Raw genomic sequence first — 14338 nt, 5'->3', positions numbered from 1 at the left:
GCCCTAGAAACCAACACTTAGTCAAAATTTGAAAGGAAATGAGAGCTACAAAGATTTTCGCTCTGGACCCTTTGGAAGGGTCAGGAGCGAAAATCATGTTTTGGGTTGGATCCTTGACTTTTCTATTTTCATCCTCTTTTGGAGGCAAACATAGATCCTTCCTCATGCATCTCCACCTTGGTCTTGACTCTTGGAAAAGGAAAAATGAGTGTTTTCAAGAATTTCGCTCTGGACCCTCTAGAAGGGTCAAGAGCGAAATTCATCTTCTTGACTAAAATCCTTCATCTTTCAATCTTGACAAGGCTAGAACATTCAAAAATACCTCCAAACATGCCTTAGGAACTAGAAATTTGGCCTTGATAAGTGAGAATTTGAGGTCTTCAAGGATTTTCGCTCTGGACCCTTTGGAAGGGTTAGGAGCGAAATCCCTATTCTTGGCCAAGATCTAACTTCATTTTCACATTTCTTTATTCAAACAAGCGTTTTTACCTTCATTCAAGCCTGGGAATGCGTTAGTCCTAGGTTTTGGTCAAAGTAGAATGTCTTATGGAGAATTTCGCTCTGGACCCTTTGGAAGGGTTAGGAGCGAAATTTGCATTTTGGACTCTCCGTCAGGATCATTTTATGGAATATAACATTTACGTATAAGTGATTATACTTTACGTTATATTCCATATATACTTTCAGGATGTTTGAGAGTGGTTTTGGACCTCAAGGAGTTAAATTGCAAAATCTAGTTTTTGGAGGATTCTTCAGTTTTCCAAACTTATTTCAGGATCAGGACATTCCAGACTTAGTCAAATTTCAGGATCAGGACATTCTAGACTTAGCCAAATTTCAGGACATTTAAAGATCAGGATGACATTCCAGACTTTATCACTCACCAACTTGACCTAGCTCGGACCTTCAAGAATGATACTCACTCACCAAGCAAGACACAATTAGTAACAAGAGAAAAACCAGGCCCTAATGAAGACTCTCAAAGAAACCCTAATTCTGGGGCCCTGTGGACTCGCCCTGGCTCAAGCAAAGCCTGCAATCCAACGATCCCCTCGACAGCACTCATCCTGCAAAGGCTAACAGACAAAACCCTAAAAGACCTAGAAAACAAACCCTAGAAAGCAAAAAGCAGGGGTCCCCATTTGCAATGGGGCGATGTGTGAATACGTCACAACAGGTATGTATCCCATAATTTTTATATGGTCATGTTTTGTCTTTTTTAGAATAGTTGGTGGTTAATTTATTATATTAAAACTCAAAATGACCCTTCCCAGATTTGAAAATAGGCTCTTCAAAAAATAGCTGTCTATGATTTCAAAATATCACTCAAAATAAGGCTACCTTCTTGTAAGTAGATGTTCAAAACCATATATACTGCAGAAAATATAATAATCTATACAATTTCCAGCTCAGTCACATTAATGTGGCTTTGTAACTTCCCCTGTTTACTTGGTGTTGCACCTAATGTATTTAAAGTTTGAGAATGGAAAGCCTTTTTCATATATTACAATCTTATCATCATTCTTTATTTAACTTTCCATCACTTGATAAAATTGTAAAATCTTTACTTCTTATATGATAAAGAATTATTCTTGTTATTTTTGTAGCTATCATTATCAGTTCCTATCATGATTTATGCTCTTGATTTCTCAGCTTATTAATGAAGATGTCGGGCTTCTTATATCACAAATGTGACAAAAGCAATCTCAATGTAATCAACTATTGTTTTATCTCAATGGGAACATAAAATAAATTGATTCTTGCTAATGATAATGAAAATATTCAGTATGAGATGCAACGTAAGGACAACTCAAGGACACTAAACTCAACAGAAATAGTTCCAATGCACTGATAGTTCAAGCTTGAAAGATCATTTGAAGCAACATATATATGACTTCAACTCAATGTTTTAGCTTTATTGAAAAGATAATAATCAATCATCAAACTAGTTTTTTTCCTGCTATAATGGTACAAAAGAACAGTCCTCTTGATAAGAAGATGGGCCAAACAAGTAAAACATTGAAAATATTACCTTTGGATCTTGATAGGATTTTCCTGTAAGCTTTTTTTCTACTTGATGTACTCGTTGTGGGAATGGCTTGATGCCTCCATAAACAATGATTGGAGAGCTTAAAATTTTATCTGTAAAAGTTAAATTTCACTTCAAAAAAATTGAAACATCAATTTCCTATTGTAAAACAATACTGTACTATAAGCTAAATATCATATTTATTGGTACTTAGTTAACATTGCCAGTTTAAAGAATAGAATAATGTGTGGGAAAGATTAATAATTTTCCAGGCTTGGCAAGAATATTTTGTATTACATGGAAAATGTGCAAAATTTATATACTGGGTGATGTGGCACCCTCGTCTCAGGTACCTTATATTGGTTTACAATTTAAAACAGTAGGTACAGAAAGAGAGAGAGAGAGATACATGGTTTACACAGCACTTGTCTTATCAGGAGTAGACAATTACTATGTATATGTATGTTAAAGAGGAGATTCTCTGAGTCCCAAGTACATTTATTATATGCACAAGTCCAAACAATCATTGTTGTAAATATACATATGAAAAATGTGAGAAACTGCACATTCACAAAACATGAAAACTACAAAAAGAATAGAAATAATACAAATAGGCTTTTTTTTAACAAAAGTAAATAAACTGAATATGTATGTTACTGAATATATGAAAGTTACAAATCTTCCACTATTGTTCCACCATAAGTAGATGGAGTGGGGGCAGTCCAAGATCATGGAAACAATAACATGACAAGACATCAAAATTCTCCCAAAAGCATCTTGTCAAGAGAGATTATAACTTAAAATGGGTAATTAAACAGGTATGCAGAAAATATAGAGCCAAAATGTAACTGAAGTAGGACAACTAGGAGACATAATAGCACAGAAGCATATCAGATCTCAAAATGATTAGAAGGATCTACAAAACAGCTGTCATAACCAGAAACACACTTTTCCCCAGACCCATTAATCCATTCTGAGGTGGGGGATTCCAGTTGAGAATGAGAAATATGGAGGTGTCTTTAATTGTTGTAGATGGTGAGCAATGTGTTATATCTTGTAAGGGTATGGGCAACCACTCCATTCAAAGTTCGATACCTAAGTATAATGTTGTTGAAATTGATTGCAGGCAACCAAGAATTCATTGCTAGATGACACATGGAGTGCACAGTTGATCAACAAGAGCATTTAAGCCATTTTCTTTGACTGGCATCCTCAATCCAGCACTGGTAGACTCCAGATTTGTAAACACAATGTTGAACGTGGAAGTGTGGATTCTGGGCTTGGGATTATTGTAGGTTGGCAATGGGTCCTGACGATGAGGGGATCGTTCATTGCATTCTAAGCCTGAGTGGGAAAACCAAGGACCCATCACATCTAGGTGGATTGAAAGGCAGCCTATTGGGAAATCTAGTTTGGATGAGATTGGAGAAGGTGGGCAATGGGTGAGAGGTTTCTAGTCTAGGAGAGGATGAAGAGATTAACAGGCCTGTTGGGTCTAGTACTATGATTGAAAAAACCAGCATATCTGCTGCAAACTTTGTCCACGCAAATATTCTTGTGTTGCAACATGGGGGTGAACAGTTCAGCCAAAGGCCAAGGTGAGTTGGAGGTGGCTGTTGTGCACCCGGAATTGAACTATATGGAGGGACCATAGAAGAGGGACTAGGTTGTTAAACGATATCTTCGTCATCAATCTTAATGGTTCTTGTTGCCTTTTTATGACACCCTTGGTCCAACAGTGAGAACTGATCAGAGATATGTTCTATGGACTAGCGCTGCCCCAAATCATCAAGGACAAAACCAATGGAATCATGAACTGGTAGATCACTGATTCACCCCTCCTAGTGATCCCTGATTCCAACTAAACCCTTCTTGCTTCCAAAACAAACTCATATTCAAACTTCTTGCACAAAAAACGACATAGGAAGAGGGAAGAAAGGCATTGGGGATGAAGAAGGAGAAACGCCTTGCAATGGAGGATCAAAACGCAACAACACGTGTTTACCAAAAATGCCCAGCAAAGAGAAAAACGTGACTCATAAACCAGCAAATGAGGAACAAAACGTCCCATGTCTCCTTCCCTCAACGCTTAACACCAAACAAATTGGATTCAAGGGAGCAAATCCACAAAAATCAGGTTCATGAAGTCATTTGTCCAAGCTCAATCTTGCAAACTTTGAACTGGTTATCGTGTTCGGAGTTTGAGATTGGTTTTCATTCTGAAAACTTGCAGACTTTGTGCTGCAAATAGTGAAGGTGGAATTAATTTAGTTTATGATTAGAAGCTGAGAAGAGTTGCAAGATTTTGTGCTTGTAGTAATTCCCATCAAAAGTAGTGTTAAGGTACATCATATTTGCAGACTTTGGGTTGCTATGTGCTGCACTTTGTTCTTAAAATTATCATTATAAAAGGGTAGATAGGATTATGAATATTCAAGACTTTGTGGTTGATATTGTTTTCCCGTCCCGGAGGAGGTGACGGAAGTCTTTGTGCTTTCAGGAAACTTCATTTCCTCTCTCATTTTACTTTATAAGTTGTTGTTATTTATTTCCAATTGCTATCACTTTTCTATGAAAAGAAAAGAATATAGTTTTTCTTGAAAGAAGAAGAAAGATTGTTGCCTCACCCATATTAGATTAGTTTAGTTTGTAGATAGGGGGAGCCTTACCTAAATTAGGAGAGCATCATACTCGCACACTGTGGCTGAAACCACAATTTTGCACATCCCCCAGGTGTACAAAATTTTCAACCAACAATTAGCAAAGTTTCTGCTTATATACCTTGATGATATAACCGTTTATTAGAAGCATGCAGCGGATCATTTTGGTCATCTTGAGTAGGTGTTCATGAAATGCAGGGAATATGGTGTGTCCTTGAACCCAAGCAAATGTGTATTTTCTACTGATAGGAAGATTGTTAGGACACATTGTATCTAAAGAAGGCTCAGCCATTGATCCAGAGCAAGTGGAAGCTGTTCTTTCCCTTCCACTCCCTAGTCACAAGAAAGGATTACTGAGTTTTCTTGGTAGGATCAACTTTGTGAGGAGATTCATTCCCAACCTTGCCACCACGGTAAAACCCCTCACCTCCATGCTAAAGAAAAATTTGGCTTTTAGTTGGACCAAGGAAGGGAAGGCTGGATTTGAGGAAATTAAGCAAGCACTTGCTTAGGCCCCTACTCTTGTCAATCCTAACTATGAAAAGGATTTTATCCTCTATACCTTCAGAGGAGAATCCATAATATCATCTATCCTAACATAGCTCCTTCTTTAGTGAAGGATTAAAGGATTATGAGCTTGGATATAGCTATGTAGAGAAGCAGGTCCTCACTATTGCAAGAGCATTGAAAAATTTTAGACACATGTTGTCTAACAACAAGATCCAACTCTTAGTTCCACATGCAAGTGTCAAGGATTTCCTTCTAAACAAGAACATCAGTGAGAAGAGGGTTGGGTGGATAACAAAAGTCATGGAATACGACATCAACATCAAGATCACCAAGCTTGTAAGAAGCAAGGGCCCATGTGAACAACTTGTCTCTTCTTTTGAGACTCCTTCAAAGGTTGTCCTTGTGTTAGAAGAAGATCAAACAGCTAGCAATGGCAATCAAGTCAATTGAGTGAGCAATATGACCACCTTCTTAATGGAAGGTAGATACCCCAAGGGTCTAGATATGACCAAAAGAAGACAATTCAGGTTGCACTCCATCCCCTACATCTTAGTGGATGGCACCCTTTTCAAAAGAGACTCTAATGGAGTCCTACTAGAGTGTATTGAGCAAAATCAGGTCAGCAGACTATTAGAAGAATTTCATGATGGCTCTTTACGGGCCAGTTCTCTACAAGGACTATAGCTATCAAAATAATGAGGGTTGGTTATTACTGGCCAACCTTATTCCATGACTCACATAGATAGGTGAAGAATTGCAAGAAATGTGCTTTCTTTCTTGGAAAGCAAAGGCTACATGCCCTTCCTCTCCACCCTATTCGAGCAAATCAGCCATTCGTACAATGGGGTTTAGACTTCATTGGCATGATAAATCCACCTTCTAGAGCTGGTCACAAGTGGAAATTGGTTGCAACAGACTTCTTCACCAAGTGGACAGAGGTAGTTACATTGAAAGATGCTATAGAGGGCCTCAGTGTTAGAATTCCTTGATAGAATTGTGACAAGATCGGTGTCCCCTCCACCATCATATCAAATAATGCCAAGGCATTTGTTGGAACCCAAATCAATTTTTGGGCAGTTTAAGCATGTTATATAGTATATGCTTAAAGACATCATCCAATTATTACCCTCAGGATGATGGCTTAGCTAAATCTTCCAACAAAAACCCCATCAAGATAACCAAAAGAACAATTGAAGACAATCAGAGGTCTTGGCATACAAAGTTGAGGACAGCCATATGGGCTGACAGGATCACACCCAAGAGGGCGATTGGTAACTCCCCTTTCATGCTGGTATATGGGAGGGACGCAAGACTCCCATCTTTCTTCGAGTTACCCTCTCTTGAACTAGCACATCAGCTAGAATTTATAGAGAATGATTGAAATATCCCTAACCAATTTTTTTTTTGAAATTTTAGATCAACTTAATTACAACAACTATATGAGTGATCAATTAGTTCTGAGAAAAAGTATTTGATTTGCTGAAGCAACCCTAACCAGAATGGCACCGTGTGGATGAGCATTGGTCAGAGGATCTTAGTTGCTTATGCAAAGAACTCTAACCAGTATGGCGCCGGGATGGCGAGCATTGGTCAGAGGATCTTAGTTGCTTATGCAAAGAACTCTAACCAGTATGGCGCCGGGATGGCGAGCATTGGTCAGAGGGTCCCTGAAATCTAGAACTGGAAGGAACTCAACGCCAAGTATGTGCTACCCACTCCAGACGGATAGGGGCTACCATATGACGGAGTGAAACTTAAATGCTTGAATTTAATTGATTGCAGAAACTAAAAAGACACTCGACATCCAGGATGTGCTTTCAATCCCAACAGGGAGAGGAGCTACCATAGGATGGAGGTAGATAAGATAAGTTTGGTTAGCTTGACAATTACAACCAAGATCACAGTTCAAGACTGCCAGTACTACTGGTCAAATTACAATCAAAAGAAATTCTTTCACAACTCCCCTTTTAGAAGAGAGTTTCTGATTCAACATAAATCTGCACATTCAACCGCGAACCCATGGATCACTGCCAACAGCTCATTTCTTCCTCGTACAATCTTCTTTCCTCCGGAAACTAGTTGCAAAATGCCTTGGTGACGTGGAAACCTGCGAAAGACTCAAACAACACTGCAAAACCATCACAATGAAAAATGGCACGATTTCCAATGCATTTAAAATGGTACGGCTGGCTGCAAAATACGATTTATCATTAAAAATAAATGCATGAACCAAACTTGCTGAAACCCTAGGAAATGCAACGCCTAGGTGAGGCAAATGCAAAGAACTAATACCCACAATGCAATTTTTTTGTATTTTCTGGTTGTGAACAAAACATGAAATTAGTCGCGGAAATTCTAGATGCAAAAAACTGAATGAACTATAAGCCTAAATGATTACAATGAAAACTCTGATGATAAACTACGTGTTGGTTGAAAATTTTGTACACTTGGGGAAATATACAAAATTGTGGTTTCAACTACAGCACACGAGTAAAAACTCTCCTAATTAAGGGAAGGCTCCCCCTATCTAACTACAACTTGGAAAATAAAATTGGATGGGACAGCAATCTTTCTTCTTTTTTTCAAGAAAGACAATATCCTTTTTCTCTTCACAGAAAAGGATAGCGATTGAATAACAGCAGTAACCACTTTCAAGTAAAATGAGAGAAAGGAAGTGAAGTTTCCTGAAAGCTCAAAGACTCCCGTCACTTCCTTCGGGACGGGACAGCAATATCAAGCTCAAAGACTTGACTATTGGAAGTCCTATCTACCCTTTTCTATACTAAATTTTACAATGAATAAACGACAACAGCTCAAAGACTGGAATAATTTATTCTTTTAACACAAAGACAAGACCTAATGCAAGCTCAAAGACTTGCTGCTATTTCTTATCAAACAGTAACTTTTCCTCAAGAATAGACGCAAGCTCAAAGACTTGCTGCTCCTTCTAGAGATTTTCCTATTTTAATTAATCTTCTCTACTTGCAGCTCAAAGACTTCAAATCAGATTGGACTAAGCTCCTTTAGAAACACTTTGCATAGAAGAAATAAAAGATTCAAACCCAAACATGTAGCTCAAAGACTCAAAACTTGAGTAATCCTTCTTTATTATTCTTCAAAAACTTTCAATCCACATACATAAGCTCAAAGACTTCTTGCTGTAAATTTGGCAGAGTTTTTTCTTGCTTTCCAAAAGATATATTTACAATGGACCTCTCAAGTATTTATAGAAGAGGAGCCTTGAGAAAAAGGTGGGAGGATCCTAACTAACTTGAGAGATTCTCTCAACCACCAAGACTCCTTCAATAAATAACTGAGACTTCATTAATTAACTAAGAGTTACTCTAACTAACTAAGACTTATTCCAACTACAGTCCTAATCGGACATAACTTGTAGTTGCCTTACATGTAATTACAAAAGTACAAGTAATGTGTAACTTGTATTTTACAAAAATTACTTTTTACATGTAACTTGTCAAAACGAAATTACAACTAAAGATTACGGAAGAGAGAAAATTCAACTAAGTGTTGAAAAACACTTAGGTTGCCTTTTGTGAAGACATGAATCCTTGAAATTTCCGGATGCTCGCTTGTAGTTCCTCGGGATTCGGTTCATGAGTGTTCTTAGCAACTACCATAGTCTTCACAATAGTGTCGTGACAGCGGAGGAGCGCGGAATTGTCTCTATCCAGGATGGACTGGATCTCATGCAAAAAGGCTTGATGTTTCATCAATGCTTGAATTGAAAGTGCCGAGAATTGTTGACTCCTCCATTCACCATGAATCCTCATCTGTAAGTCCGCAAGAACTTCTTCTTCTGGAATTAGCTCTCCATCCTGACTTACTATATTGCAAGAGGCCCTTTCACAATGTGAGACAATACCTTGATAAACTTCATTCCGGAATCTCCTTGCATCACTGATCTCTTCGATGAGGGACTTAAGAACAAGGGTTTTGTTTTCCATGAGTTCCTCAAATTCCAAGTACATGACCCTGGAAGAGATGATGGTGTGCTCCTGCAAAATACTCAGCTGTTGTTGGGGCATGGTACGCCAGATTGCCAGACTTTTCTCAACACTTTCCAGATTCTTTTTGAAAGTGTTAGAAGTCTGATCCAATTTCTCCTCAATGGTTTCCAGTTTAGACATTATTTGAAAAATGTCTTTTATCACTTGCACGCATTGATCATGAAGGTGATCAATCCAGGAATCCAGTGCTTGTACTTTTTGAGCAGCCCTTTCTACTCCACGAATCGATTCTTGGGAACCGGAAGAACCTATGGAGTTACTCCCTTCAGCAGCAGGTTTTGTGATTTTATTGATGGCTGCCATGAGCTGTCGGTTTTCTTCTTCTAGCTTGTCTTTCTTTGCAAGAAGATCGTCACACCTTTGCACTAGTGAAGCAACAGAAAACTGAGCATCATGTTTAATGACTTCATGTGTTTGCTTGCCCAATTCTACCCTTGTAACCTTATAATCAGCAGCTGACATTTCATCAAGTGGTTTATCTGCAATAGGTTCCACAATTTCAGCTACTTTCATCTTGTTGCTATCAACAGTTACCCTGGAAATAGTCTTCGCCTTCTTAGCAACTTTGGATCTGGACTGTTTGAGTTGCTGGTAGTCGAAGGCATCAGGTGAGATCTCTTGCTTCTTTCTTTTCGGGGTGAAAGAACTAAGCCATGGAGGCAAAGTCATCAACTCACTTCCTGTAACAGCTGTAGGCAAAGGAGAAGCAGTTTCTGTTTGAATCACTGTGGTCACCCTGGGAGGAATATCTGTTTGAATAGCGACTATGTTTTGCTCAGTTACCAACGGATATGAAGATTGCCTCATGAATTCTTCAAAACCAGAAGTGGAAGTATCAATTTCTGATAACTGAATGCAAGTGGGATTATCTTCAGGAACTTCCAACACACTTTCTCGTTGTTGCTCAGGAGAAGGCCCGTATGCTGAAATGGGAACTGCGTTCTGAGGAGACTCATCAATGAGCAAATCAGGAGGAGAAAGAGGCGTCTCAATAGAAACTGGAGGAATGACCTCATGAGGCGTGTCTGAAACTGGAGACTTAGGCGCATCATCAGATTGCTGCCCCTCTTCTGGATTATCCAGATCGATCACCCGAACATGGAACCGTGATTTCTCCTTCCCACGAGTAGTTGTCTCCTCAGGAGGAAGCACTACTGCACGACTAACTCGTAACTTGATCCTTGTGCTTGAAGATGAAGCACCCTCCTTATTATCAATCTGAATCTCAGACTTTCGTCCAAGAGGCCCTGTAGAATCATCTTCTTTACCAACCTTGATTTTGATAAGTCTAACAGCATTGCTTTTCAACCATGCGTTAGTGTTGGCCAAGATAGGCTGAAATCTGTCAAGAATGGAGACGCACTCTTTATGTGACCATTGGATCAAAGGAAGTGGAGCTTCCTCAACCCTCCGTGAAGTGTATTCAGGATCAAGTATACGCCCATCATCAATCATCCCTTGTGGGATATCTGCCAAGTTCAAGTCAACAATTTGCTCAACAGTGAGCCTGCAGTAATCCATCTTCAGGACTTCAGCTTCTGTGCGGAGATCTGCCCAGATGTCTTCAATGCGATGAACATGTACAAAGGATTTTTTGATCTTTTCCTTCATACCTCTATAATCAAAATCAGCTCTAGGTTTGAACCTCTTAAGCTTGATTTCCTGCAATTCAACCTCCATGGCCTTAGCCTTCACAGATGTGACAAGGGAGTATCGACCAATTTTCAACGGATTTGTGCTGGAGATCCCCATTCCAACCTTGTGTCTAGCAGACTGAAGAGTATGAACAGCCATAATCTGTCTACCCAACTCCATAAGAATTATCCTATCGGTCGGGTATCTTGGTAGCATGTATGGTTGTCCATCATAGCACCCAATCCTCATGTAGGTGAAGGTGGGAAATTGCAGGAATAAGCACCCATACTCAGATACCTTGACCCATGCCTCATCTGATACTCGCTTATTTCTGAGATCCATGTCAAACTGACACATAAAATATCCAAAGAATGCGTCTTGGACTCTTCTAAAATGTAGTCTGCTAGGTTTCAAAGGCAGCTGGTCATAATATTCCCAAACTGGTATGAGAGAGCGATCACCCTTGGTAGAAAGACCTGGAAAGTGTCTAAGTGATGCTGCTAAATATACCAAATAAGAATTCATAAAGAAGGTCATAGTGATAGGAACCGCTGCAAGTTGTTCGCACAAAGCATCGCTGATGATTTCACCCCATGAAATGTGATGCGACTGCCGTATGAACATGATGAATTGATACATCCATGGCTCAAAGACATTAGAGTGCTCAAGGCCTAACATTCTGCTGAGAAGAGTGATGGTGTCTCCTATCTCCCACTTGAAATCACAACGGTACAACTTTGCCCATCTTGAGAAGGAAGAACGTGGCTCATGAATCCACCTATTGATGTGGCGCTTGCAATCTTTTTCTCTTTTCACATAATACTCTGCTGCACTTTCTTTGGTGATTTCCATGTAAACAGGTGCAGGAGGTATTTTGAAGACCTTCTCGATTGTATCCGCATCAAGACGAATTATGGCTTCACCATCATCATTTTTTATGACTCTTGACTCTTTGTCAAAATGATGGGCGCATGCAAGAACAAATTCAGGTTCTAGGGCAGCTACTGGGAAAGAAGACGCATGATGGATATGGCTGTCCAACAGCCGCTGCAAGTTGTTATCCTGTGGATCTTCTACCCTGTGAATGAATTCTGCCATATCAACATGCCCTATTTCTGTGTCCCTGATGCGATCCAATGGCGAGGAGACCTGGGAAGGTGTAACCTCATTCTGGTATTTATCATATTTGTATTTCATTTTCTTTGGAGTTGGCGATGCCGGCAAATCTGACATTGATTGCGAACCTGGAATGCTGTGATGAAGACTTAAAAGGGTTAAGGCCACATCATAATCAGCTGCAAATATCATTCTTTCTTTTTTTTTTAAATGGGTAAAACTTCGATCTCTGAATTTCACGGTTTTGTGAGAAGAAGAGAGAAGACATGTAGAAATGGGAAAATCTTGACTTTGACCAATTTCGGATCTTGGGGGAATTTTCGCAAGTATACAAGTTGGAAAGTACATACATGCAATCGGGATTTTAAAACCCGAATACAAGTATACTTGTAAATTCGAAAATGGAGAAACGGATGAAAAATGGGATTTTGACTTGCGGGAAATGATGGAAATGGAAAGTGCGGATATGGGGAACGTGAATGGATAGAAATGGGAATATCCGGGATAGTCATTTTCATGAAAATGGGAAGATCTTTTCAACATGTAATCCGGTTTTCAAAACACGAATTTGCAAGAAAGAGGTATTTCACATTTTTTTTTTTTTTTAAGCTTGGAAATTTAACCAAAAATGATTAAATTTCTCAACCGTAAGGGAAGAACAACAATTTCCAGCGAACTTGTAATCGAGATTAAAAATCCCGAATACTAGCTAAGATGGAATTTTGAGAAGAATAATGCAATTTAACAATTGCATTTCAAAGGGAAGATTTGTTTCATGAAAACCAATTTTAAGGGAAGAACAACAATTGTGAAGAATGCAATTAATAACAAAAAAAAATGAAGAAAACATGAAAATAAAAAGAAGAGAAGAAAGGAAGAACATACCTTGATTGGAAAATCAAAATGCTTCTCCAACAATGCAATACTTCTTGAGATGAAGAAGCAAAACTGAACTTTTAAACCCTTATCACGTTTTTGTGAAAATGCCCCCAAAAATGGTAGCAATCTTGAACTTGCAAGAGTAAAATGCCAATGAAAGTGTTCATTTCAAGTTTGTTGAAGCAAAACGATCAAGGTATTTGCTGGAAAAATAACACCAAAGGTGTTTGAAGAGATATTAATGCCAAAGGATTCAACACGCAGCCAAGAGAGTCACGTTTTTGTGAAAAACGGGGCATTCATCACACATTACACATTCAATGCACCATTAAATGGTGCGAAACCTCTCTTACCCTCCACGCCTTAGGAAGAAAGGCCAAAACGATTTAGGAGTGTGGGTAACGTTGAAGATTCAACCGCTCAAATCGTGGCATTCATGAGGCACGTTAAAAAAACGCAGTTGCTGTTTCTTACGGTAAAAACCAGCGGATTTATCTTTGAAATGGCATGATAGATGTCAAAAAAATGCAAGAAGATCGGATGCAAGCTCAAAACGCCCCCATCATTCAATGATTCATCCACGAATTTCGCCTTGAAAAAGTCCAAAATCGCTTCATTCTTGCATTTCGGGTTTTGAAAAATGAATGACAAGTTCGATTTTCTTCAAAAGGAAGCAAATCGGGTTTTAAACATAAAATGACAAGTTCGATTTTTTCCTTTTTCCTTTTCATGCTCAAAATCGGGTTTTAAATATAAAACAACAAGTTTAAAATTTCACTTTTCACTCATTAAGCCAAAATCGGGTTTTTTTGGACAAATGACAAGTTTAAAAATTGTCAAAAATGAACTTTATGTTAAAATCGGGTTTTAAAAGACAAACTGCAAGCTTAAAAATACTTGTAAGGGGGAAATAAAATCCCTACAACAAGTATTAAACACTTGCACACATGTAATGGGGATTTAAAATCCCTATTACATGTAAAACCCATTAAAGTAGGGGTTTTTTGGACAAACTGCAAGTTTACTTGCAGTTGAGCTAAAAAACCCCTATTTTAACTAAAAATGACCAAAAAACAACAAAAAGATAAAAACATTAAATGGGAAACTTAAAATAAATTACAAGTGACATATTTGAAATAAAAAATGCACATGTAAGTGATCAAAAATTCCCCTACAAAGACCACAACAATGAATATCATTAAAACTTGCAGTTTGAAGAAAATTCTCCACCTGCAGTCTGGGTTTTAAAACCCGAAATTGAAGGAAAGACATAGCAAACGAACCCAGAATTTGACGAAATTCGAAACGTAGTTCGAGGATGGACTGAGGATTAAGCCAATCCAAGGATTAGTCGAAATTCTGCCTCGGGAAGCGTGCCATAGAGTAAATTTTTTCATTTTTTCACAAAAATTTCATGGTAGTGGTCCTTCATTTTTGGAAACAAAAAATGAGGACAACAACAGGCTCTGACTGGGGAATTC

At 38.6% G+C, this 14338-nt stretch overlaps 1 protein-coding gene across 1 annotated transcript in view; it reads right to left on the bottom strand.

The window, feature by feature from the left end:
- LOC131079441 (uncharacterized) overlaps positions 1–14338 on the bottom strand; it is a 408813-nt gene that overhangs the window by 297072 nt on the left and 97403 nt on the right. Inside the window, exon 5 of the mRNA XM_058017395.2 lies at positions 2033–2142. Within this exon, the coding sequence (XP_057873378.2) occupies positions 2033–2142 (110 nt within the window). The remainder of the gene's footprint in view (positions 1–2032; positions 2143–14338) is intronic.

Source organism: Cryptomeria japonica, chromosome 8, assembly GCF_030272615.1.
Source record: "Cryptomeria japonica chromosome 8, Sugi_1.0, whole genome shotgun sequence".
NCBI lineage: Eukaryota > Viridiplantae > Streptophyta > Pinopsida > Cupressales > Cupressaceae > Cryptomeria > Cryptomeria japonica.
The sequence above is the reverse complement of the archived record's forward strand: the minus strand, read 5'-3'. Positions and strand labels throughout refer to the sequence as shown.